The sequence below is a fragment of the Schistocerca nitens genome, chromosome 9 (assembly GCF_023898315.1).
Source record: "Schistocerca nitens isolate TAMUIC-IGC-003100 chromosome 9, iqSchNite1.1, whole genome shotgun sequence".
Classification (NCBI taxonomy): Eukaryota; Metazoa; Arthropoda; class Insecta; order Orthoptera; family Acrididae; genus Schistocerca; species Schistocerca nitens.
The window spans coordinates 35,710,791-35,734,297 of record NC_064622.1 but is presented as its reverse complement, the minus strand read 5'-3'; the positions used below and the strand labels follow the sequence as shown (position 1 = coordinate 35,734,297).

The following is a 23,507-nucleotide window of genomic DNA, read 5'->3' as shown; positions in this document are numbered from 1 at the left end:
ACAAATTGTAAATAGCCTTTCGCTCCCTGTATTTTACCCCTGCCACCTTCAGAATTTGAAAGAGGGTATTCCAGTCAACATTGTCAAAACTTTTTCTAAGTCTGCAGCTGCTAGAAACGTAGGTTTGCCTTTCCTTAACCTATATTCTAAGATAAGTCGAAGGGTCAGTATTGCCTCGCTTGTTCTTACATTTCTACGGAATCCAAACTGATCTTCCCTGAGGCCGGCTTCTACCAATTTTTCCATTCGTCTATGAAAAGAATTCGTGTTAGTATTTTGTAATTATGACTTATTAAACTGAGAGTTCGATAATTTTCACATCTGTGGACACCTGCTTTCTTTGGCATTAGAATTAATTTTTCTTCTTGAAGTATGAAGGTGTTTCGCCTCTCTCGTACATCTTGTTCACCAGATGGAAGAGTTTTGTCATGACTGGCTCTCCCAAGATTACCAATAGCTCTAATGGAATATTGTCTACACCCAAAGCCCTGTTTCAACTTAAGTTTTTCAGTGCTCTGTCAAATTCTTCACACAGCATCAGATCTCCCATTTCATCTTCATCTATGTCCTGCTCCAGTTCCACAATATTGCACTCAAGTACATCACACTTGTATAGACCCATCTATATACTTCTTCCACCTTTCCGACATAAATAATTATGAATAATGATTAGTCTGTCAAAACATGAAATAACCACAAAAAATGAATGGTTACAATACCTATTGTAAATAATAATTACAAGTGTTTTTCAGTAATAATTAAGTCTGATTGAACAGGCATTATTTCAACTGGTCTTCACTCCTAGTGATACCTCAACCTTTACTCTGCAGGAGGGAGGGCTACCTGTGTGCCTGGCACAACATACATGGATGACTGCAACAAATGCATATGCGAGCCTGATGGTACAAGTGGCGCCTGCACCAAACGTCTGTGTAAACACAGAAGTAAGTACGTCAATTAACTCAAATATGTATTGAAGATAATGACGTTTTTACATCATTATCATCAAGAAGACTTAAATTCATTGATTTTGCATATCATTTTAAATCTAACAGAAACCACTGGCGAGTTTACTCTCAGAAAAAAAAAAAACTAAATCTACAGAGAAAAACTGAATTATTTCATATAGTATTCGTGGTACATTGATCCATGTCGGCAAATTTTACACATACTGTAGTAATATTCTCCCAGTACGTTCCTGAGAGGGGACCTCTAAAATACCAATGTAGTGAAGATTATCTAAGATTAGATTAGTACTTGTTTCATAGATCATGAATATGACACTTCGTAATGATGTGGAACATGTCAGGTTAATAATAGGTGTCTATACAAGATATTACATTAGACAAAATATTACATGACACTCAATATTTTTAATTTTTTTTGTGGGTGTTGGGGAAATTACCCACTTACCATATCCTAAAATTCATCTAATGAGTAGAAGGAGTTGCCATTAATAAATTCTTTTAATTTACTTTTAAATGCTATATGGCTATCTGTCAGACTTTTGATGCTATTAGGTAAGTGACCAAAGACTTTTGTGACAGCATAATTTAGCCCCTTTTGAGCCAAGTCAGATTTAACCTTGAGTAGTGAAGATCATCCATTCTCCTAGTGTTGTAGCCATGTAGCCTGCTATTACTTTTGAATTCGTTCGGATTGTTAATAACAAATTTCATAAGTGAATATATATATATATATATATATATATATATATATATATATATATATATAGTGAAGCTACAGTGAAGATTTCTAGCTCTTTAAATAAGTGTCTGCAGGATCATCTTGGATGAGCTCCAGCAATTATTCTGATTACACGCTTTTGTGCAGTGGACACTCTTTTACTCAATGATGAGTTACCCCAGAATATGATGCCATAGGAAAGCAGAGAATGAAAATAGGCATGGTATGCTAATTTACTCAGATGTATATCGCCAAAATTTGCAATGACCCTAATAGCATAAGTAGCTGAACTCAAATGTTTCAGCAGATCCTCAGTGTGTTTTTTCCAGTTCAACCCCTCATCAACGCATACACCTAGAAATTTTGAATATTCTACCTTAGCTACCGATTTCTGATCGAAGTCTATATTTATCAATGGTGTCATTCCATTTACTGTGTTTTATCAAAGCTTAGTGAAAGGCCATTTGCAGAGAACCACTTAATGATTTTCTGAAAAACATAGTTTACAATTTCACCAGTTAATTCTTGTCTGTTGGGTGTGATAGCTATACTTGTATCATCGGCAAAAAGTGCCAGTTTTGCATCTTCGTCAATATAGAATGGCAAGTCATTAACATATATTAAGAACAACAGAGGACCCAATACCGAACCTTGCGGCACCCCATTGTTGATTGTTCCCCAGTTTGAGAAATCACCAGTTTTTTGCATATTATGTGAACTGCTTATTTCAAGTTTCTGCACTCTTCCAGTTAGGTATGATTTAAACCATTTGAGCACTGAACCATTCATACCACAGTACTTGAGCTTATCTAGAAGTATTCCATGATTTACGCAATCAATAATGTTCAAATGTGTGTGAAATCTTATGGGACGTAACTGCTAAGGTCATCAGTCCCTAAGCGTACACACTAATTAACCTAAATTATCCTAAGGACAAACACACACACCCATGCCCGAGGGAGGACTCGAACCTCCGCCGGGACCAGCCGCACAGTCCATGACTGCAGCGCCCAAGACTGCTCGGCTAATCCCGCGCGGCTTTTACACAATCAAAAGCCTTTGATAGATCAGAAAAAATCCCAATGGGTGACTTCCGGTTAAGATAAGAGAAAACAGTTATCAGTCCCTGATGGCCACGCTATAGTCGATCTACCGCCATGTTGCCTTCAGTTCAGCACACTGTGCTCCCAGCCGGTGTCGACGTTCCGACCTTGGAGACGTTACCTCTCAATAAAGTAGCTCCTCAATTGACAGCACGAGACTGACTGCACCTTGGCCCAGTCCTCCCACCAAGGAAAATTCCCTGGCAGTACCGGGAATCAGACCCGAGTCCCACACAAAAGGAGCTGTCGTGTTGACTGCTCTGCTATGTAAACAAACATAGTGAAGTAAACAGCATTTTTTTTTCTTGACTGTGTACAATATTCGTTTTGAACGTATGATCAATGTTTAAATTACACTCTAAGACAAAACAATGGAATGATGCACTGTGAAGGATGTAACGGGAATGCATGTGTATACACAAACAAATGATTGCAACTTCAGAAAAATAGTATGATTTGCTGAAGAGAATGTTTCACAAATTGAGCAAGTCGTAACGCAATAGTGTAGTTCTGGCCTTATGTAGGCATTTATTCGAGTTGGCACTGATTGAGAGAGATGTTGGATGACCTCCTGTACGACATCGTGCAAAATTCTGTTCAATGGGAGCATTAGATCTTCAAAATCCCGAGCTGGTTGAACGACTCTCCCATAATGCTCCAAGCGTTCTGCATTGGGGAGAGAGCTGACGACCTTTGTGGCCAAGGCAAGGTTTGGCAAACGAAGGCAAGCAGTAGAAACTTTCATTGTGTGCGGCGAGCATTATCTTACTGAAATTTAAGTCCGGGATGGTTTACCATGAAGTGCAACAAAACGGGGCATAGCCTATCTTCAGCCGGCCGGTGTGGCCGTGCGGTTCTAGGCGCTTCAGGCTGGAATCGCGTGACCGCTACGGTCGAAGGTTCGAATCCTGCCTCGGGCATGAATGTGATGTCCTTAGGTTAGTTAGGTTTAAGTAGTTCTAAGTTCTAGGGGACTGATGACCATAGATGTTAAGTTCCATAGTGCTCAGAGCCATTTGAACCATAGCCTATCTTCGATATACTGCTGTACAGTAAGGGTCCCACGGATGACAAAAAAAGGGGTCCTGCTATGAAAAGGCATGGCACCCCAGATCGTCACTCTGGTTTCGGGCGATATGGTGGACGGAAGTCAGTTTGGTATCCCACTGCTGTCCAGACTGCTTCCAGACACGCCTTCCCTGGTTGTCTGTCCTTAATTCGAAGTGGGACATAACTCTGGAGACAAATCTAGTCCAGTCAATAGTATTCCAGGCCGTAGATGTGTCCCTGACAGTGGTGAGATACCAACCTAACCGTCGCCCACTGTAAGGGCCTACAACCAGGAGTGATGGTGAGGGGTGCCACTTCTTTGCATAGCAGGACTCCTTTGGGTGTCATACGCAGAACCCTTACGCCACAGTGATACGTCAGCGATCTTCTACGCCCAATTTTGTTACCCCTCAAGGCAAGCCATCCTGGGCTGAGATTTCAGCAAGATAATGCCTACCATACAAGGCGAGAGTTTCTACGATTGCCTTTGTGCTTGTGAAATGCTACCTTGGCCAGCAAGGTCGCTGAATTTCTCCGCAGTTGAGAACGTTTGGTGCATTATGGGCAGGGCCTTCCAACCAGCTCGGAATTTGTACGATCTAAAGTTCCATTTGAACAGGATTTGGCATGATATCGTTTGATCCAACAACTCCATCAGTCAGTACCAAGCCGAATAACTGCTTGCATAATGCTCAGAGGTGGGCCAGCGTGTCACTGATTTGTTAAATTTGTGAAGCTCTTTCTCTTGAATAAATCATTTCTGATATTCTATACATGTACAGTGTTACAAGGGAACCTCCCCATCGCACCCCCCTCAGATTTAGTTATAAATTGACGCAGTGGATAGGCCTTGAAATACTGAACGCAGATCAATCGAGAAAACAGGAAGAAGTTGTGTGAAACTATGAAAAAATGAACAAAATATACAAACTGAATAGTCCATGTGCAACATATGCAACATCAAGGACAATGTGGGTTGAGGAGCGCTGTGGTCCCGTGGTTAGAGTGAGCAAATACAGAACGAGAGGTCCTTAGTTCGAGTCCTCCCTCGAGTGAAAATTTTACTTTCTTTATTTTCGCAAAGTTACGATCTGTCCGTTCGTTCATTGACGTCTCTGTTCACTGTAATAAGTTTAGTGTCTGTGTTTTGCGACCGCACCGCAAAACCGTGCGATTAGTAGACGAAAGGACGTGCCTCTCCAATGGGAACCGAAAACATTTGATCGCAAGGTCATAGGCCAACCGACTCCTCCACAGGAAAACACGTCTGATATATTCTATACGACACTGGTGACGGCATGTGCGTCACATGACAGGAATATGTTGTCGACCCACCTAACTTGCACACTTGGCGAATGAGTAAAAAGATTCTTCTACCTTGCCCGATTTAGGTTTTCTTGTGGATGTGATAATCACTCCCAAGGAAGTGATGAAAACATAAGAGTTTGTCACATAAACTGCAACAAATGAAAGCAACAGTTTCACAGTCGCACAGTTTTCCCTGTGCGCTGTCAAAACATACGTTTTTTACGTTCAAATGTTTCCGTGTGTAGACCGTCAAATCCTGCATATGTCCAAGCAAATCTAAACATGTCCTGGAATTTTGGAGAGCGAAGTTGATTATGTGTGAGTGCCTGAACTTTAATAATTGTCTCAAAATAAAAAAAATAAACTTTTCACTCGAGGGAAGATTTGAACCAAAGACCTCTCGTTCCGCCGCTGCTCACGCTAACCACGGGACCACGGCGCTCGTCAGCTGACACTCTCCTAGATGTAGGCTACCTTGCACATGGACTACTCAGTTTGTATATTTTGCTTATTTTTTTCATAGTTCCACACAACTTCTTCCTGTTTTCTCGATTGATGTGTGTTCAGATTTTCAAGGCCTATCCCTGTGCCAACTTATAACTAAATCTGAGGGGGGTGCGATGGGGAGGTTCCCTTATTAGACATAAAAACTTACCACCGGTCGGCAGCCATAGAGACTAAGCCCGAGTCGTTCACTTATGGTGGCCAATAAAACCGACCGCCCCTGACATCTGCACGATCTGGCAACACTGTAAGACGTGTAAGTGACAGAAGGAAGTGTCGTCTACTTCCGAGATGCTGTCGTGTTGCGTGAGTCCCTGATCTACTGGTAATCGTCGTGCCTTTTACACTTATAGTCGCGTGTTCGCGTCCATCTGTGTCTCTTTTTTTCCTTTTTTTAACCACATTTCGGACCTCGCCAAAGTTATGATTCTACTGAACATCGAAGATAATTCGCTTCACATTCTACCCGGCAGTAATAACAAATACTTCCAGAAACAATACCGCAGAAAGCTCAGAACAGCTTAGGCTCGCCGCGTCAACCGTGCTGTGCGGGCGTGTGCTGAGTCTTGTGCGCCGCGATCTGCTGTGCTTCGTCGTGGTAAGTGGCAGTGCTTCTTGCAGCGTTGCAGAAATCCTGCGCTTATTGAAATTTGAAGTATGATACCGTGATGCCCCACTTGAACAGAAAAGATACTTTGAAATTGAAACCTTCCCGCCTCCTCTATATCTCTTTTGTTACGCAACCTTCCCTTCTAATATAACATATGAAACCTTCCCTTAGGATTTCTATCTCTTGCTTAATAATAACAAATGAAATCTTCCCTTTGAAATTAATTCTCTTTCTCCATCTTCGCATACAAATTTAAATGCTGCTTATTAAAAGTGATTTTCTGATTATTTCGGCGGAACATAGAATGTGTTGTCGTCGTGGCCGTCAGTCGTTACCTGCAATAACCCAAAACTGTTGCTTACCTTTTTTTACTGTTACTGGATCGCCATCTGACTGCTACATCGAACTGCGACATGAATATACTTACTCTGTTTTACTATACTCTATTAACTGCTGGTGGGCTGTCATAATAAGTGGCTGTATTTATTACCAAAGCTGACATTCTTTAATAGCAAAGCTGACGTTATTCTTTAATTAAATTGACTGAAGTTACGAAATCCATAGTTAAACTTTTACTTGACAACAATAAAATTTTGCAAAGTTTTACGTTGATGGTTTTTGGGATGGATTATAATCAGTAATGCAATATTACTGGCAAAATTAATTTTATTCTGAAAACGCTTCAAATATTTACTGTTGGTAATGAAATGATTTTACAAACGTTCAAATGGGACTTACTTTTTACAATAATCTTACAGCTAGCATTGCGCAAACATACTTTCAGTAGTCATGAGTTTCTCAAAAAAAAAAAAAAAAAATTCAATAATAGTAGTTCCTCTCATGACAATAGTTAGCTGATGTCTCTGTACATCCATTCATAATCTCTTGTAAATCATAGCTAGTGGCTGGCAGGCACACCGCTCCTCTCAACCTCTCGCTTCAGACCTGCTACCAACTCGCTTCACTTCTCGCATACTACTGACTTCCTATGAATGCTTAAGTGCGGTTTCTCCCGCCAACAATGCTTTCTGGTGCAGACAATCCCTGCTACCGTTACAAAATGTATCAATGCGCGGTCTTTCCCGCTCTTTTCTTAAAATGTATCCATACGCGGTCTCTCCCGACCTTTTTCCAATTATATCAATGTGCAGGGTCTCCTGCCAACAATACTTTGGTGCAGACATTCCCTGCTACCACAGTTATTTCCAACATGACAAATATTAATCATTCCTACTTAATCCTATTAATAAAATATAAACATCTTTCATAAATTGTGGTTTGACGATAGACAATAGAAATATACACGTCTTACAACATTATCGTTTGATCGTAATTACGCCCGACCCAAGCTACACGAAATCGAAGACTGGTTGGAATACGAAGTGAAACTTGATTCAGAGGATGTCATTGGAATACATCCTTCTATAGTGAGCAGTACTTTTTTTTATTTTTTTAAAATGAAGAATGCTAACTTATGCGACAAAATAGTTGACTCTTGCGGAGGAATTATGAAGTTAAAACATTCTGGTGGAAACGTAGGCAAAATCATCATAGCACACAGACGATCAGGATATTCGAAATGCCATTCGAAGTACCATCGGTACAGATAAACGCTGTGAGAGCCGTACGTGAAAATTCTCAGTAACGTTGCCGAACGGTGGTCCCATGCACGCAAATTCCAAGTGTTCAGCGGAGTGAGACGGTTAAAGCTCGACTTGCACATGCATGTACCATCGTGCATCAGCGTCCGTGGATACCGAGGTATCGTTATATACGACGGCCAGCCGAGGACGTGCGCGGCGTGCAGCTCTCCCGGCCACGTCCGCGCGGAGTGTTGACAGCGGCGAGTGGCGCAGCTGCCGGCTGGCGAGGCGTCGAGACCTCCGGCTGTGACTGCGCTGCCAAAGACTTAACGCTGCGGCTGCCCGCGGCCAAGTCCTCACCCAAAGCCCTAATGTGAACACGGAGGACCATCCAACACGAGCAGGAGCCCAGACTGCCACCACTGACACAACAGAAGCGAGACCACCCGAACCTAAGGACAGCGTGACAGTTGAAACGGTTTCAACACAGCAGACACCGAAAGATATTGGGAACCACCGCAAATTCTCCGGTTGCTCCGCTGTTCAGTATGACATTATGCAAGAACCAACCCTGAATCAGAAACCTCATAGTGAACCGATTTCTCTATTGAAACCGTCATCCACTAAGAGCAGGGGTGAAAATTTTGCTCGAAACACCAACCCTCTCTGAATATTTGAAGAATACTGAGAAAGACAAAATCAGACAGCAGCCGGTGAAACATAAACGGCAAACACGAAAACAGAGCCCTAAAGAGATTCAAGAACTGGAGCAAGCGTACCAAAAAAAAAAAAAATCTAAAAACAGATGAAGCGGAAAGCATGACGTGGTAGACGTCGGAAAAACACACATCCCAAAGACAAATGAGGATGTACATATGAACCTGGCCCCTCCAATTGAAGAATCAATGGAAACGGTTGACCACCGTGGACCTGATAAGGGGACTGCATGGTCTGATGACAGTGAATGCGATTAGTAAAACTACCGAATGACGCGGGCTTATAAAATTGCCGCCGGCCGCGGTGGTCTCGCGGTTCTAGGCGCGCAGTCCGGAACCGTGCGACTGCTACGGTCGCAGGTTAGAATCCTGCCTCGGGCATGGATGTTTGTGATGTCCTTAGGTTAGTTAGGTTTAAGTAGTTCTCAGTTCTAGGGGACTAATGACCACAGCAGTTGAGTCCCATAGTGCTAAGAGCCATTTTTTATAAAATTGCCACGCTCAATGTAAACAGAATAGTTTCCGACGTAAAGCTATAATCTGTGAAGGATTACTTATACGCCGCCGACATTGACATAGCTATGATACAAGAGGTAGTTACGACGAAAAGCGGATTTGTACGGATATGAGGCAATCTTGAACGTAGGCAATGAATGCGGAACTCGATTATTGTTCAGACACGGCATACCATGTACAGCACAAGCTATACTTGCATCTGGACGAGGCAAACTGCAGAAATGTATGATCAAATTCTTGTATATATATATATATGCTCCCTCCAGATCCAGCGGAAAACGAGCAAGGAGAAATCTGATCCGGGACGAAATTGTCCCATTAATAACGGATCCTGGATTGCACATAATTTTGGGTTGAGATTTTAACTGCGTATTGCGTCAAGAAGATCAAGTCCCGAACTTCAACATTTGCGAGGAGCTGTTGTAGTTTACTAATAGACTAGATGTGACAGGTACTTGGTGTCATCTTCGTCCGCACACCCGAGGATCCACTTACACGCATCCAGCAATTCGGCAAGTAGACTAGACACGCTGTATCTAACGAAAGGCTTTATCCACAATGCAACTGGCTGCGAGATTTGGACCCTTCTCGGATCAGTGCGCATTTCATATAACCGCGCAGCACACTAAACGAAACACATTCCTATGAGGTGGCGTATGGGGGTTGAAGGTGTCACTTTCGGAGGACGCAGAACTGAAACACGAGATCCATGAAACATGGCAGCGATGCTATCGGACGCGATCCAGATATCCAACACGCATCTTGTGGTGGCTACAGTCTGCAAAACCGCAGATAAAAGTACGCATCGCACGACATCGTCGCATGAAAGCGTACTCGCGAAAACGCACCTTGGAGTATCACTTTCTACGTCTCCGCAGACTCTACGATGACTCCATGGGATTAGTAGAATAAAACACACAAAAGCAAGAATAACAGTATCGGTACGACAAACTCAGAGGGGAAAAAGGTTCGAGCTCGTTCTCCGATTGAACTGACGCAGAAGAATACGTCCATATATCACGTGACCCGGGAAGCCAAGAGAGGTAAACAAAAGTTACACCGTACTCTCAGTGATGCACAGGGGAACGAATACGATCAACAAGTCACAATAAAAAACTACGTGGTGCAACATTATACAGATTTTTACTCTGCGTCGGCAACTGATTCGACGGCAAGTGAGCCGCTTTTATCATACATTGAACCCACGGTCAATCCGACTGACAACGCCGACCTTGTAGCCAACATAACTGATGAAGTAGTATTTACAGTAATCAAAGATTCGGGTGCAAGGAAATCGGCTGCTTTAGATGGCCTACTCATAGCATTTTATGCTTGCTTTTGGAACGCCATAGGACTAGAGTTCACCAAAATATGCGATGAATTATTGGGAGACGAGCAGATGCCACCTCAGTTTACGAAAGGACTGATTGACCTCATCCCCAAAAAACCACGTAGCACTACGCTGAAGGATTTTCGACCTCTAACTCTACTCCATTCCGACTATAATATCTTTAACCGACTCATAAATAGTACAATGAAGACGGTACTGCCGAAGGTACTTTGCCGTTATCAAATGAGTGCTGGCCCAGGGAGATCAATCTCAAATGCATGACACAAATGGGACAGAAAGAGGTGGATGTGATGTACAGTCTTAGACATAAAAACTGATCGCAGGTTGGCCGCCATAGAGCCTAAGTAAGAGGCATTCACTTAAGGTGGTCAATAAAACCGACCGCCCCTGACAACTCAGTCTGGCCATCTGCACGATCTGGCAACACTGTAGGCCGTGGAAGTGCCAGGAGGAAGTGTTGTCTACTTCTGAGACGATGTTGTGTTGTCTGAGCTCCTGGACTAGTGGCGCAGTTCGGCGCTAGCAGCCGTGCGAAGCGGAGGTCCGATACTTCCGCCTGTGTGGCGTGTGCGAGTGTTTGTTTACTTGTGGACTTAGTCTGCTAGTAACAACGATCATGGCGAACAAGTACAGGAAAACTACATTACGATTCAATTTCTGCAGAGACTACGAACGACCAAAGGCTTTAGCAGTGGAACGATTCATTCGAGAGGACGTCAAGATACCGCCAAACGATATTATCGGAATTCACCTATCCATCGTTAGTCCCACGGTGTATGTTAAGATGGTAAATGACGCGGTGTGTGAGAGAATTCTACAGGCGACAAAAGCAGGTCTCCGATTTTGCCATAGTGACGGGAATGTCGGCACGGTAACTGTAGAACATGCTGGTCTGGGTATACGGACAATACGTGTTTTTGAGCTGCCATTTGAGCTCCCGGCTGACGAAGTTATCGAGGCTTTTAAGCCATATGGCACAGTACATGGTCACACAGCAGAACGCTGGACACAATTCGCCACATACCCCGTTCTTAACGGAGTGCGGCAGATCACTATTGATCTTCAGAAGCATGTACCGTCCTATCTGACAATTGGTGGTTGTCGGGCGGTGGTGATTTACGATGGTCAACCACGTACATGTTCTGGATGTGGCCAGGAGGGACACCTCAGGTCGAACTGTATGCAACGGCGGATTACGCAACTGCCTTCAGATGTGCGGGAGCCGTCGCCGGCGATGACAGTACTACCGATCACCTATGCCAAAGCCCTCACTGCGTCCGCTGATGACCGAAAGGACACAGCCCCGGTGGAAGATCAAGATGGCACTCTCCGAAACCTTGTCGCAGACGTCGGGATGACAGAGCATGCTGCTCCGTCGAGCATACAATCTACGGCGACAACATCAGATGAGACCGAACACCCACCAAGCACACCGATAGTACAAGAAGCAGTTCCAGCCACTACGGATGCTGTTCCGTCTGAAACGCACTCTGAGACGACATCATTAGTTTCGACCGAACTCCCGCCAAGTTCAACGATGGGACTCTAAACACTTCCAGTTCCTACGGATGCTTTTCTTTCGGGCAGCCGTGATTCCCTGCAATCTGAGGACACGGACGGAAGATCACGCAAACAGCGTTCCCCGAAAAGGAGGAAACGGCGGCGTCGCACGACATCTCCTCGGGATGACTCCCCTTGCCCCGACGACGATGTGCCTGTGGACCAAGACGACACAACAGCCTCTACGAAACAGGATGAGGCACTGGGAACTGTTCGATCCGACCCACAGCGGTCTGTCACATTGACGGTACCGGTACGTGGTGATGCTGAAGAGAAGTCACAGCCAGTTGGCTCTCCAGACGCAGATGCTGTGGCTATGGACACGAATATATCACAGCCTGAAAAGATGTGGTATGAGGATATTGAGGAGGCGCCGGACGTCATACAGAGGCAGCCGGCACTCACGAAGACGGACTAATAATTGTTGAAGGTGAAGGGAGAGGGGCGAGAGAACGTCTTCTAACTCAACCCCCGGCGCCGGTGCAGGGAGATGTTTTTGCGCCTCGACAGAGTGGGATTCAACGCCATGCGAACCGTATTGCTACATTAAATATCAATGACGTGCGTTCACCGGCCAAAATACACCTATTGAAGGAAACGGTTTGGGCATCTGATGTGGATATTGCTTTGCTGCAGGAAGTCCACATAGCTGCACTCCCATACATCGCAGGCTACCAATCCTATTCGTCACATGGAGATCACAATGGGAGTGGGGTGGCAGTTTACGTGCGAGATGGCTTCCCAGTGGAAAACGTGTGTTATCTTCCGTCGGCCAGGGGAATGGCTTTCACGACGTTTGGGACACGCATCATCAATCTTTATGCACCGTCGGGAAACAATCGGCGGCGGGAAAGGGCGCGATTTTATGCAGAAGACATTGCTCCACTATTCCATGGACGTTCTGAATGTGTAATAATTGGTGGAGATTTCAACTGTGTTCTCAGCCAGAAAGACCAATGGCCGCAAGCAAACATCAGCCAGGAGTTGCGAATCGTTGTCAACGACCTTGTACTTAGTGACACGTGGGAATTACGACATGGAGTTGCACCGGGATACACCTATGTGACAAGTCACTCGGCGAGCAGATTAGATCGCATTTATATCTCACGGGCTCATGCAAATGATGTCCAGGACGCGGAACGCTGGCCATTGGCATTTTCCGATCACAGCGCTTACATCTGTACGGTGCTTCTTCCCCGTAGAGAGGTGTGGAACAGTAAGGCCCCGTGGAAACTAAACATTCAACATCTACATGATCCTGAATGCCGTCAACGGATCCTTGAGACATGGACGATGTGCGAGCGAAGGGTTGGAAGGTATGCGACGAAGCTTGATTGGTGGCTAACTTGTGCTAAACCGGCACTTCGCCGTACGTTCATCTCATATAGCAGGGAAATGGCAGAATGGCGCCGCCGTACCACCGACTTTTATTTTGCAGCACTGCGCGACCTGGATGATGGCCCGCCGGGACAGGACATCTGGATCGAACGCAAAAGGATAAACGCTAAACTAGTGGCTTTAGCTCGGAAACATCTTCAGGGAACCATGGTGCGCGCCAGATGTCACGATACGGTAAGGCACGAGATTCCTTCCATGCACCACGTCGTGAATGAACGAAAGCACCGACGACGCGTTTTGGTACGGGAGTTAATCACCCGCGAAGACCGAAGAGTGACGCGTCAAGCGGACATTGTCTCTGCATTCGTCGACCATTACCAACACATCTATCGGGAAGAAGCAGCCTCTTTCGATGACCTCGACCGTATAGCCACGTCCGTCTCCCGTACACTGACGGTGGAAGCCGCGGGAACCTTACTGGAAGCCATTAGCTGTGAGGCAGTACATGATGCGATCGCACAAGGTGCGTTGAATCGGTCCCCAGGCATTGATGGGCTTCCTGCTGAATTCTATCGAGAATTTCGCAACGAAATGGCACCGCGATGGACGGAAATGTACAACGAGATGTTAAATTCCGATGCGCCTATTCCACCGGCTTTTATGGAAGGCCTCCTGGTGCCAGTACATAAACCGAAGCCAGGAATTACGGTCACACATTATCGCCCCATCACCCTGCTTAATGCCGACTATAAGATCTTTGCACGGTTGCTAGCGTCCCGATGTCGTATGTTAATTCGTAGCGTTCTCTCTCCGGAACAGACGACACCGGGTGGATCGGTGAATGTGCAAACAGCTACTGGCGAATGCCGTGATGTGATAGCGCTGGCGGAGGAGTGCCGGCTTAAAGCGGCGATGGTGGCGGTTGATTTTGACAGTGCTTTTGATAAGGTGCGCCACAACTATCTGTATGCTGTACTGGAACAAATGGGTTTTCCAGACCGTTTTACTGGTCTCATTAGAAGGATTTACGGGGGCGCACAATCCTTGGTACAGGTTAATGGGCGTATAGCAGGGCCCATTCAAATTCGACGATCCATTCGCCAGGGCTGCCCTCTTTCGATGCTGCTGTTCGCGATAGCGTTGGAACCATTAATTGGGAGGCTCACCAATTCTCTTTCTGGGGTGGAACTACGGGGCTACACCTTCAAATGTCGTGCCTATGCGGACGACCTCCTGCTGCTCGTTCGTTCTGAGGAAGAGGTGAAGACGGTCCTTGAACTGTTGTTGGACCACAGTGTGACGGCGGGTAGTGCAGTGAACATGAACAAATCGGCGGCAATGCCGGTGGGAAGGGGCCTTACGCCGGAAGAAATCAGTCCGTTTCCTTATGTGCAACGATTCCGCTATCTCGGCATAGACTTTACCTCATCTGTAAAACATACTGCAGCAGTTAACTACCGACGTATGTTACAGACAACACGTACCATGGTCCGACAACATCTCCTACGGCGCCTTGATCCTTTGCAGCGAGTCGAGTACCTGAACACTTATGTGGTTTCTCGAATGGTGCATATTTCGCAGATCCTGCCCCTACCACTCACGCTCGGACGTTGACTTCAATCAGCACTAGGCTATTTCGTGATGATTGGATCGCCCCTCAAGGTGCGATACGAAACGCTCACTCTCCCTACGGACAAGGGGGGACTCGGACTTACGAATGTTCACTGCCGTGCGACGGCGCTCCTTCTAGCCACAATGTATAAGCAATGGCGTAGCGGGCGTGATTCCCTTACATCCCGCCTACTGGATCTCCTGGTTCCAGCGTCCCTCACATCTCCGGTGGCGGTGGGCAACATTACGCCACATTTTGCGCATGTCTCAACATTTATCGTGGAACTTAGTTATATCAGAGACGAGCTTCCGCGCACGAGACCGCCATGCGCGAAGGATTTTTATGTTTGGCTGCTACGACGGATAAGTTGTAATGTAATTGAACTGAAACACCCCAGGTTGCATTGGCCGAAGATTTGGAGACATGTGCACCAAAAATTCTTTCCTACCTTCGTTCGGGCACTGTGGTTCTCTGTCGCCTGTTGCAAGTTCAACACCCACCAACGGCTCCATGCAATTGGACTAGTGGACACTCCACTATGCCCGAAATGTCACCAAGTGGATGACGACCATCACCGCTTAACTTGTATCGCGGTGGAGGACGTCTGGCTCCTAGGAAGACAGATGGTGGCTTGCTACCTCCGTGTGACCCCGCAACATATTACACCTGCTTCCTTCTTACATCCGGAGAGTGACTACTTTCCGGCGACTAAATCACAGTCGATCATCTGGATCAAAGGTTGGACGATCGCGTACCTCTATGGGGATACTGCCACGTCGCGACTTGACTTTTGGTATTTCTTGCAGCAAGCCCACAGTGAGGTTCATAGATGGTCCCACTATCGGAAAACCTTTGCCAATTATCTTCAGGCAGTCTTCCTTGACCCCCCACGCAGTTGGAATGTGCCGGGTGCAGTCGGTGTGCACATTTGACAGCTGATGATGAACCTCACGCTTCTCTCACCACTCACTATGTAATGCACATACTATACGATGAAATGGTCTATATGTTCCTTTTAACAGAGTGATCCTTCTTGAAAATAAATAAATAAATAAATAAAAACAACATCCCTGTTCCTTTCAATTTGTGATTTGTTTTAAAATCTTTTGTTTTCTTTCTTTTTGGCAGAGGATGCATTTCATTTAGTGTTTGTAAAAAAAAAAAAAAAGTGGTTAGCGTTCAAGTCCCGTAATCACCGGGTCGCTGGATCGACTCCCACTAGTCAGTTTTTTTTAATTTCAAAAAAAAAAATAAAAAAAAAGAAGTGGTAATTGTCCTGCATTCTAAACCTATAGCCGCGCGTTCGCGGCCAAGCGTGACTCCTTTTCTTCTTTTTTTTAACTGCATTTCAGACCTCGTCTAAAGTTATGGGTCTGATTGAACATCGAAGATAATTCGCCTCACATTATACCCACCAGTAATAACAAGTACATCCAGAAACAATTCCGTAGGACAGCTACTGGCTGCCTGGCGGTCAGAACAGCTTACGCTCCAGCGTTTGCTCGCGCTGCAGCGGCTACCGGCCACCGGCCAGACGCTACCGCCGCCTGAAATCCGGCGCCGCCCAGGTGAACGCGGCGCGACGCTCTCAGCGAATGTATCAACTGTCATTCTTGAATTTGAAGTTCTAGTTATCATCCTGTAGTTAAGCATTGGATTTTGTGTGCATGAAAATCATGAACTACGGTTAAGCGTTGTAAAATTGGGTCGCAAGAGGAATAAGGTGTAACATCTGCAACAATATTTAGGGGTGAGTGCAGAGGAGGCAGCTCGAAAGATTAGAACTGTGTGTGGAGCCAGTGCTTTTGGGAAAAATATGCCAGAAAAAGATATTATCGTTTCAAAAAAGATCATTCTGGCATGAATGATTTTCCACATTAAGGAAGTCTCGACTACCGAGATAAGTGATGGATTACAGTTTAACCACGATGCAACATTTGCACTCTACAGGCAAGGTTCAAAAGTCTGGTGTAGGGGTACTGCATGCTTTAATTCGAAACAACAAAAATCAACGGACTGACTGTTATTGCAGTTTTGCTTGAACGTCATCAGGTCGTTCACTAAGCATTCCTACGCAATACTGTTACTGGTGGCGAGTTATGATGCCTTTATCGTTGACGAGTTATGATGCCTTTATCATTAAATTCCTAAGAAGAAATGAAAGGCTGCGCCCTAACAAAAGACGTAAACTCGAGCAGTTAAGCCGGCCGTTGTGGCCGTGCGGTTAAAGGCGCTTCAGTCTGGAACCGCGTGACCGCTACGGTCGCAGGTTCGAATCCTGCCTCGGGCATGGATGTGTGTGATGTCCTTAGGTTAGTTAGGTTTAAGTAATTCTAAGTTCTAGGGGACTGATGACCACAGAACTTAAGTCCCATAGTGCTCAGAGCCATTTTTTTTTCGAGCAGTTAGTAGTAGTAGTAGTTGTTGTTGTTGTTGTGGTCTTCAGTCCTGAGACTGGTTTGATGCAGCTCTCCATGATACTCTATCCTGTGCAAGCTGCTTCATCTCTCAGTACTTACTGCAACCTACATCCTTCTGAATCTGCTTAGTGTATTCATCTCTAGGTCTCCCTCTACGATTTTACCCTCCACGCTGCCCTCCAATGCTAAATTTGTGATTCCCTGATGCCTCAGAACATGTACTACCAACCGGTCCCTTCTTCTTGTCAATTTGTGCCACAAACTCCTCCCCAGTTCTATTCAATACCTTCTCATTAGTTATGTGATCTACCCATCTAATCTTCAGCATTCTTCTGTAGCACCACATTTAGAAAGCTTCTATTCTCTTTTTGTCCAAACTATTTATCGTCCATGTTTCACTTCTAATACAAATACTTTCAAAAACGACTTCCTGACACTTAAATCTATGCTAGAGGTTAACAAATTTCTCTTCTTCAGAAACGCTGTCCTTGCCATTGCCAGTCTACATTTTATATCCTCTCTACTTCGACCATCATCAGTTACACTCCTGGAAATGGAAAAAGGAACACATTGACACCGGTGTGTCAGACCCACCATACTTGCTCCGGACACTGCGAGAGGGCCTGTACAAGCAATGATCACACGCACGGCACAGCGGACACACCAGGAACCGCGGTGTTGGCCGTCGAATGGCGCTAGCTGCGCAGCATTTGTGCACCGCCGCCGTCAGTGTCAACCAGTTTGCCGTGGGATACGGAGCTCCATCGCAGTCTTTAACACTGGTAGCATGCCGCGACAGCGTGGACGTGAACCGTATGTGCAGTTGACGGACTTTGAGCGAGGGCGTATAGTGGGCATGCGGGAGGCCGGGTGGACGTACCGCCGAATTGCTCAACACGTGGGGCGTGAGGTCTCCACAGTACATCGATGTTGTCGCCAGTGGTCGGCGGAAGGTGCACGTGCCCGTCGACCTGGGACCGGACCGCAGCGACGCACGGATGCACGCCAAGACCGTAGGATCCTACGCAGTGCCGTAGGGGACCGCACCGCCACTTCCCAGCAAATTAGGGACACTGTTGCTCCTGGGGTATCGGCGAGGACCATTCGCAACCGTCTCCATGAAGCTGGGCTACGGTCCCGCACACCGTTGGGCCGTCTTCCGCTCACGCCCCAACATCGTGCAGCCCGCCTCCAGTGGTGTCGCGACAGGCGTGAATGGAGGGACGAATGGAGACGTGTCGTCTTCAGCGATGAGAGTCGCTTCTGCCTTGGTGCCAATGATGGTCGTATGCGTGTTTGGCGCCGTGCAGGTGAGCGCCACAATCAGGACTGCATACGACCGAGGCACACAGGGCCAACACCCGGCATCATGGTGTGGGGAGCGATCTCCTACACTGGCCGTACACCACTGGTGATCGTCGAGGGGACACTGAATAGTGCACGGTACATCCAAACCGTCATCGAACCCATCGTTCTACCATTCCTAGACCGGCAAGGGAACTTGCTGTTCCAACAGGACAATGCACGTCCGCATGTATCCCGTGCCACCCAACGTGCTCTAGAAGGTGTAAGTCAACTACCCTGGCCAGCAAGATCTCCGGATCTGTCGCCCATTGAGCATGTTTGGGACTGGATGAAGCGTCGTCTCACGCGGTCTGCACGTCCAGCACGAACGCTGGTCCAACTGAGGCGCCAGGTGGAAATGGCATGGCAAGCCGTTCCACAGGACTACATCCAGCATCTCTACGATCGTCTCCATGGGAGAATAGCAGCCTGCATTGCTGCGAAAGGTGGATATACACTGTACTAGTGCCGACATTGTGCATGCTCTGTTGCCTGTGTCTATGTGCCTGTGGTTCTGTCAGTGTGATCATGTGATGTATCTGACCCCAGGAATGTGTCAATAAAGTTTCCCCTTCCTGGGACAATGAATTCACGGTGTTCTTATTTCAATTTCCAGGAGTGTATTTTGCTCTCCAAATAGCGAAACTCCTTTACTACTTTAAGTGTCTCATTTCCTAATCTAATTCCCTCAGCATCACCCAACTTAATTCGACTACATTCCATTATCCTCGTTTTCGTTTTGTTGATGTTCATCTTATATCCTCCTTTCAAGAGCAGAGAGTAGTGTGAACATAATATTTTCCATCTGATAGCTCTAAACGTGTGTTTTGTACTACGAATTCTTCGCCAAGGGTATGTCAGTCAGAGCTAGAATTTGTTGCCAGCAACTGAGAGGTCTGTATTTACTTCATGCCTTGTGTCATACTCAAGTATTAAGAAAATGTGGCAGTTCATAAACAAAATTATGTATTCACAACAACAAAAACATGTCGGCACAAAACATAAGTAGCATTATGAATTTTGCAGTACCACACTAAGGGATACTGAAAGTAGCTAAACGAATTTTGCTCGAGCGTTGTCTTACGATTCCCTTATGGAGTTTCTATCTGCCTGCTTATAGCTCTGCTACAAAGGAATTGAAAATCAGTCTTTCAGAGAGTCTCGTAATGAAAGCGAAAGCAGCTTGTATCTGGAGGGCAAGCACGGTACCTCGGAGCTAAGGAGGAGATGCGGCAGCTGTGTCTTACTAAATGGCCCAGTAGTCTCTATGACAGATACATCGCAACGTAAGAGACAAGAATAGTCATATTTCCCGTGTGGAACGACTTTCGTGGACTCAAAAGCATTAACTGACATCTTTGTATCACATCTCAAGAGAAAGTCAGTCACATTATTCAACGGAAATTGCACGATAATATCAAGTGAATTTAGCAAGATAGTTCTATGCCATCAAGGAAGCAACTCGTCGGTCACAGAGTTGCCAAACATATTCTGCTTTGGTGCAAAGTTCCATTTGAGGTACGCCGGAACAGAACCCAATAAATCCACTTTTGCTGTATTCGCGTGTTTGAGCTGCAGGTGGAAGATACGGAGGTAATACATGCTGCCACGCAATAATTTTCAGCACAACCCGACATTAAGTGTTTATATCGTCAACGGAAAAACGGAACTGAATCAAAATCCGACAACTCCCAGGAAGCACTTATTTGACGCTTGGAAAAGAACGGTTAACTCTACTTTTGCACAAGTGCTGACTGTGGTATAATACCAAAATATAGGAGCAGAAAGTGCGATGTAGAACATTATAGTCCCTACAGTAAATGTTTATGCAACACGCAGGGGATTCAGTGGAAACATACGGAGATGCCTGGTTTTGATCCAACCGCCCTGAAGTAGTCCAGCAAGGAATACACTATTGAGACCACAAGGCAGGTTTTATTGGCAACAAACACGTTTTATAATTACATAATGTAATATAGTTAGTGTATTATCAATGTCAGTTCATCTTTCAAACAATCTCACTGCTTATCTGCGGGTACTGTTTCTTCATCTGCATCTTCTTCGTGGATTTCACTGTCATTAAGCAGGTGGTTGTATCACAGGAAACGAGCATCAATTGCCCAGTCCCTTCCCAATTGCTTGACCAGCAAACCTCGCACTTCATGTTTCTTGGTCGCTGTCAGACTATGCCGTACAAGTACAGTCTCCAATGTCTGTGGATGGTTCCTGCGGCCCTTCAAAATACAGAACCGCTTCCTTTCCTCAACAATTTCATGCTTGTAATTCCTGTAGTATTTTAGCTGGAATAATGTTTTTGCCTGTCTGTTTTGTCCTTTTCCCCGAATGACGATGTATTTGTTGAAGCTACATCGTTTTATGTCCCTTAATCCAGGGACCTTTTTGTAGGGTTCTCAAAAGGATTTAATATTTTGTAAGACATTGTCCTGTGCTAAGGTTCAAAATGGTTCAAATGGCTCTGAGCACTATGGGACTTAACATCTGTGGTCATCAGTCCCCTATAACTTAGAACTACTTAAACCTAACTAACCTAAGGACATCACACACATCCATGCCCGAGGCAGGATTCGAACATGCGACCGTAGCAGTCGCGCGGTTCCGGGCTGAGCGCCTTAACCGCGAGACCACCGCGGCCGGCTCCTGTGCTAAGGTTCGTATAGTACCATGCACCTTGTATGTTGTTTGATGTTCGTCAATTTTTGTAATAACTAGCGTTGTCCTAAGGTGCTTAACTTGACCAAACACACGGGCTGCCGGGAGAAAGCTATGGTCTCTTACTGTAAATGTCAAATTTACTTCCTCTAATTGTGCAGGTGACTTTTTGACAAGCCAAAATATAATGGTGTGTATGATGTGGGAATTTTTGTTCTGACCCACACACCCATCACAGAATAATCTCAACATACTTGTTAAGTCCAATGTCAACGAATCCAAGTAATGCAGGAGTGCTGAACCAATCTCCGTAGCCCCTCTGCCGCCTACGTCCTCGGTCCATTGATAAAACGTTGGCTTTCTCGAGTCCATTCCGACGAAATAAAGACTATAGAAACTGATTTGTCGTGCATAAAATGATTCTTGGATAGGTGTTTGTGGCAGGGGTTGGACTTCTTGTAAGTCAAAACAGAACGACACTGAATCAGGATCATTGGTTTTACACAAGTTATAAAATGCCTTTGCACGTCAAATATGTACTCGTTTCTCCGTCATTAAGACTCTCTTCCTATGAAGATCGGTTGTATCCTTTACTTTCTGTGCTAGTACAATGCTTGTACTGCAAGCATAAGAGGAATGTGACCGAAAGCCAATATTAAACGAGTGCGTAAACATAGACTTCTTGATCTGCAAATGCGGAGGAACCGAATCGTTGTATAGTTTCTGTAGTTTCCTTTCAATTAGCTCACAGGACAAATAAATACGTTTGGATGTACTTCTGTTGTAGTGGCTCTCGGCTGCCAGAAATTTGCCTAAAAGTTCTCTCAATTTTGCCTTCTTCTCAGCTGAATTTACGGACTTCCGGTCCCCATCTCGTCCTTTAGGAATCCGTTCCTCAATCACTGTCTTAGCTATTGCATGCACCCTATCCCTTTTGACAGCAAACACTTTCATGAGCAATTCCTTACATGCAGGTCTATTTTGTCTTACATCCGTTACGTAATGCGTGGTACTAAATGCACGTCCTCTCCTTTCCTTTCCTGGTGATACTCTACTTTCTCTCCGCCGTCGAGCTGCATGTGTTGCAATTAATCGAGTAAGGAACACTTGCTGTGCCACTTTTGAATGATTCTTATAAAACCTTTGCCTGTTTCGAAAAGGATATTTCATCGATATTCTTAAACATCGTAAATTTGCTGAATTGTGCTTGCAAGGCAAGGTCTAATCCTAGAGTATCAGCATCACGATACCTACAAAAAGTAAGCAGCCCTTACAACCCATGAAGTCCACATGCCTCAATAATGTAGAACGACAATACGTTTACCGTAGATACCGGTTTGCTCGTTCCACTGCTGTTTTCCTTTATCGTCTTCTGAGTCGCCGCTCGTCTATGTTACTATCTTTCACTATGCGTCATTCATCCATTTTACACCCCACAATACCACAACCCCAAACTGTTATGTGTAGATATGACGGATCCATATTACTGTCTGGATGTGTGCCTCACTTGACTGGCAGCAAATGACCAGTGTCGAAACACTCTTATATTCGCAGTACGATAGTTTCGAACTACGCTGCCTACACAAAACCCAATATGTGCAATGCGGTCGGAGTACGATTCGATAAATCGAAGCGGTCGGATCAAACCAGATATCTCCCTTTTCTTGCGTTCAATATTTGGGTAATAGAAAGAGAAATCTTGTAATAGATTGAACACTCTGAATTGTATTTCCTGTTACTGCATCATGGTGTGTTTCTTCGTTTCATAGAACCATTCAGTTGTGCAACCACTCAGAGGTCACTATTTGTTACTGTCTGTATTAACAGCAAATGTCGATTTATCGATTTTTGTTCCATCGCTGCACAGTTATACTACCAGGAAGAATACCATATGTGTTCTGTGGCTGACCTCTGAAGTGACTACAGCTTCGGCTCAAAGTTCTGGGTGGCAAGGGCCGGAATATCCTCAGTACACGTCAATGAGTCTTATTCGCATTTCTGTAACTAGGTTTAGGGGCTAGAGTGTAAGTACTTGCAATACATCGATGCACTGAGCGCAAACGAAACGCCATAAATTAATAACTGCGAGAATTATTTGTGTTTTACTGTCTTAATCGGACCGAAACCTTGCAAACG

The 23,507-nt window shown here is 45.3% G+C and overlaps 1 protein-coding gene across 1 annotated transcript in view; it reads left to right on the top strand.

Annotated features, from left to right (window-relative positions):
- Positions 1-23,507, top strand: part of LOC126203546 (laminin subunit alpha-5-like) — a 233,683-nt gene that overhangs the window by 174,472 nt on the left and 35,704 nt on the right. The window contains exon 6 of the mRNA XM_049937869.1: positions 831-944. Within this exon, the coding sequence (XP_049793826.1) occupies positions 831-944 (114 nt within the window). The remainder of the gene's footprint in view (positions 1-830; positions 945-23,507) is intronic.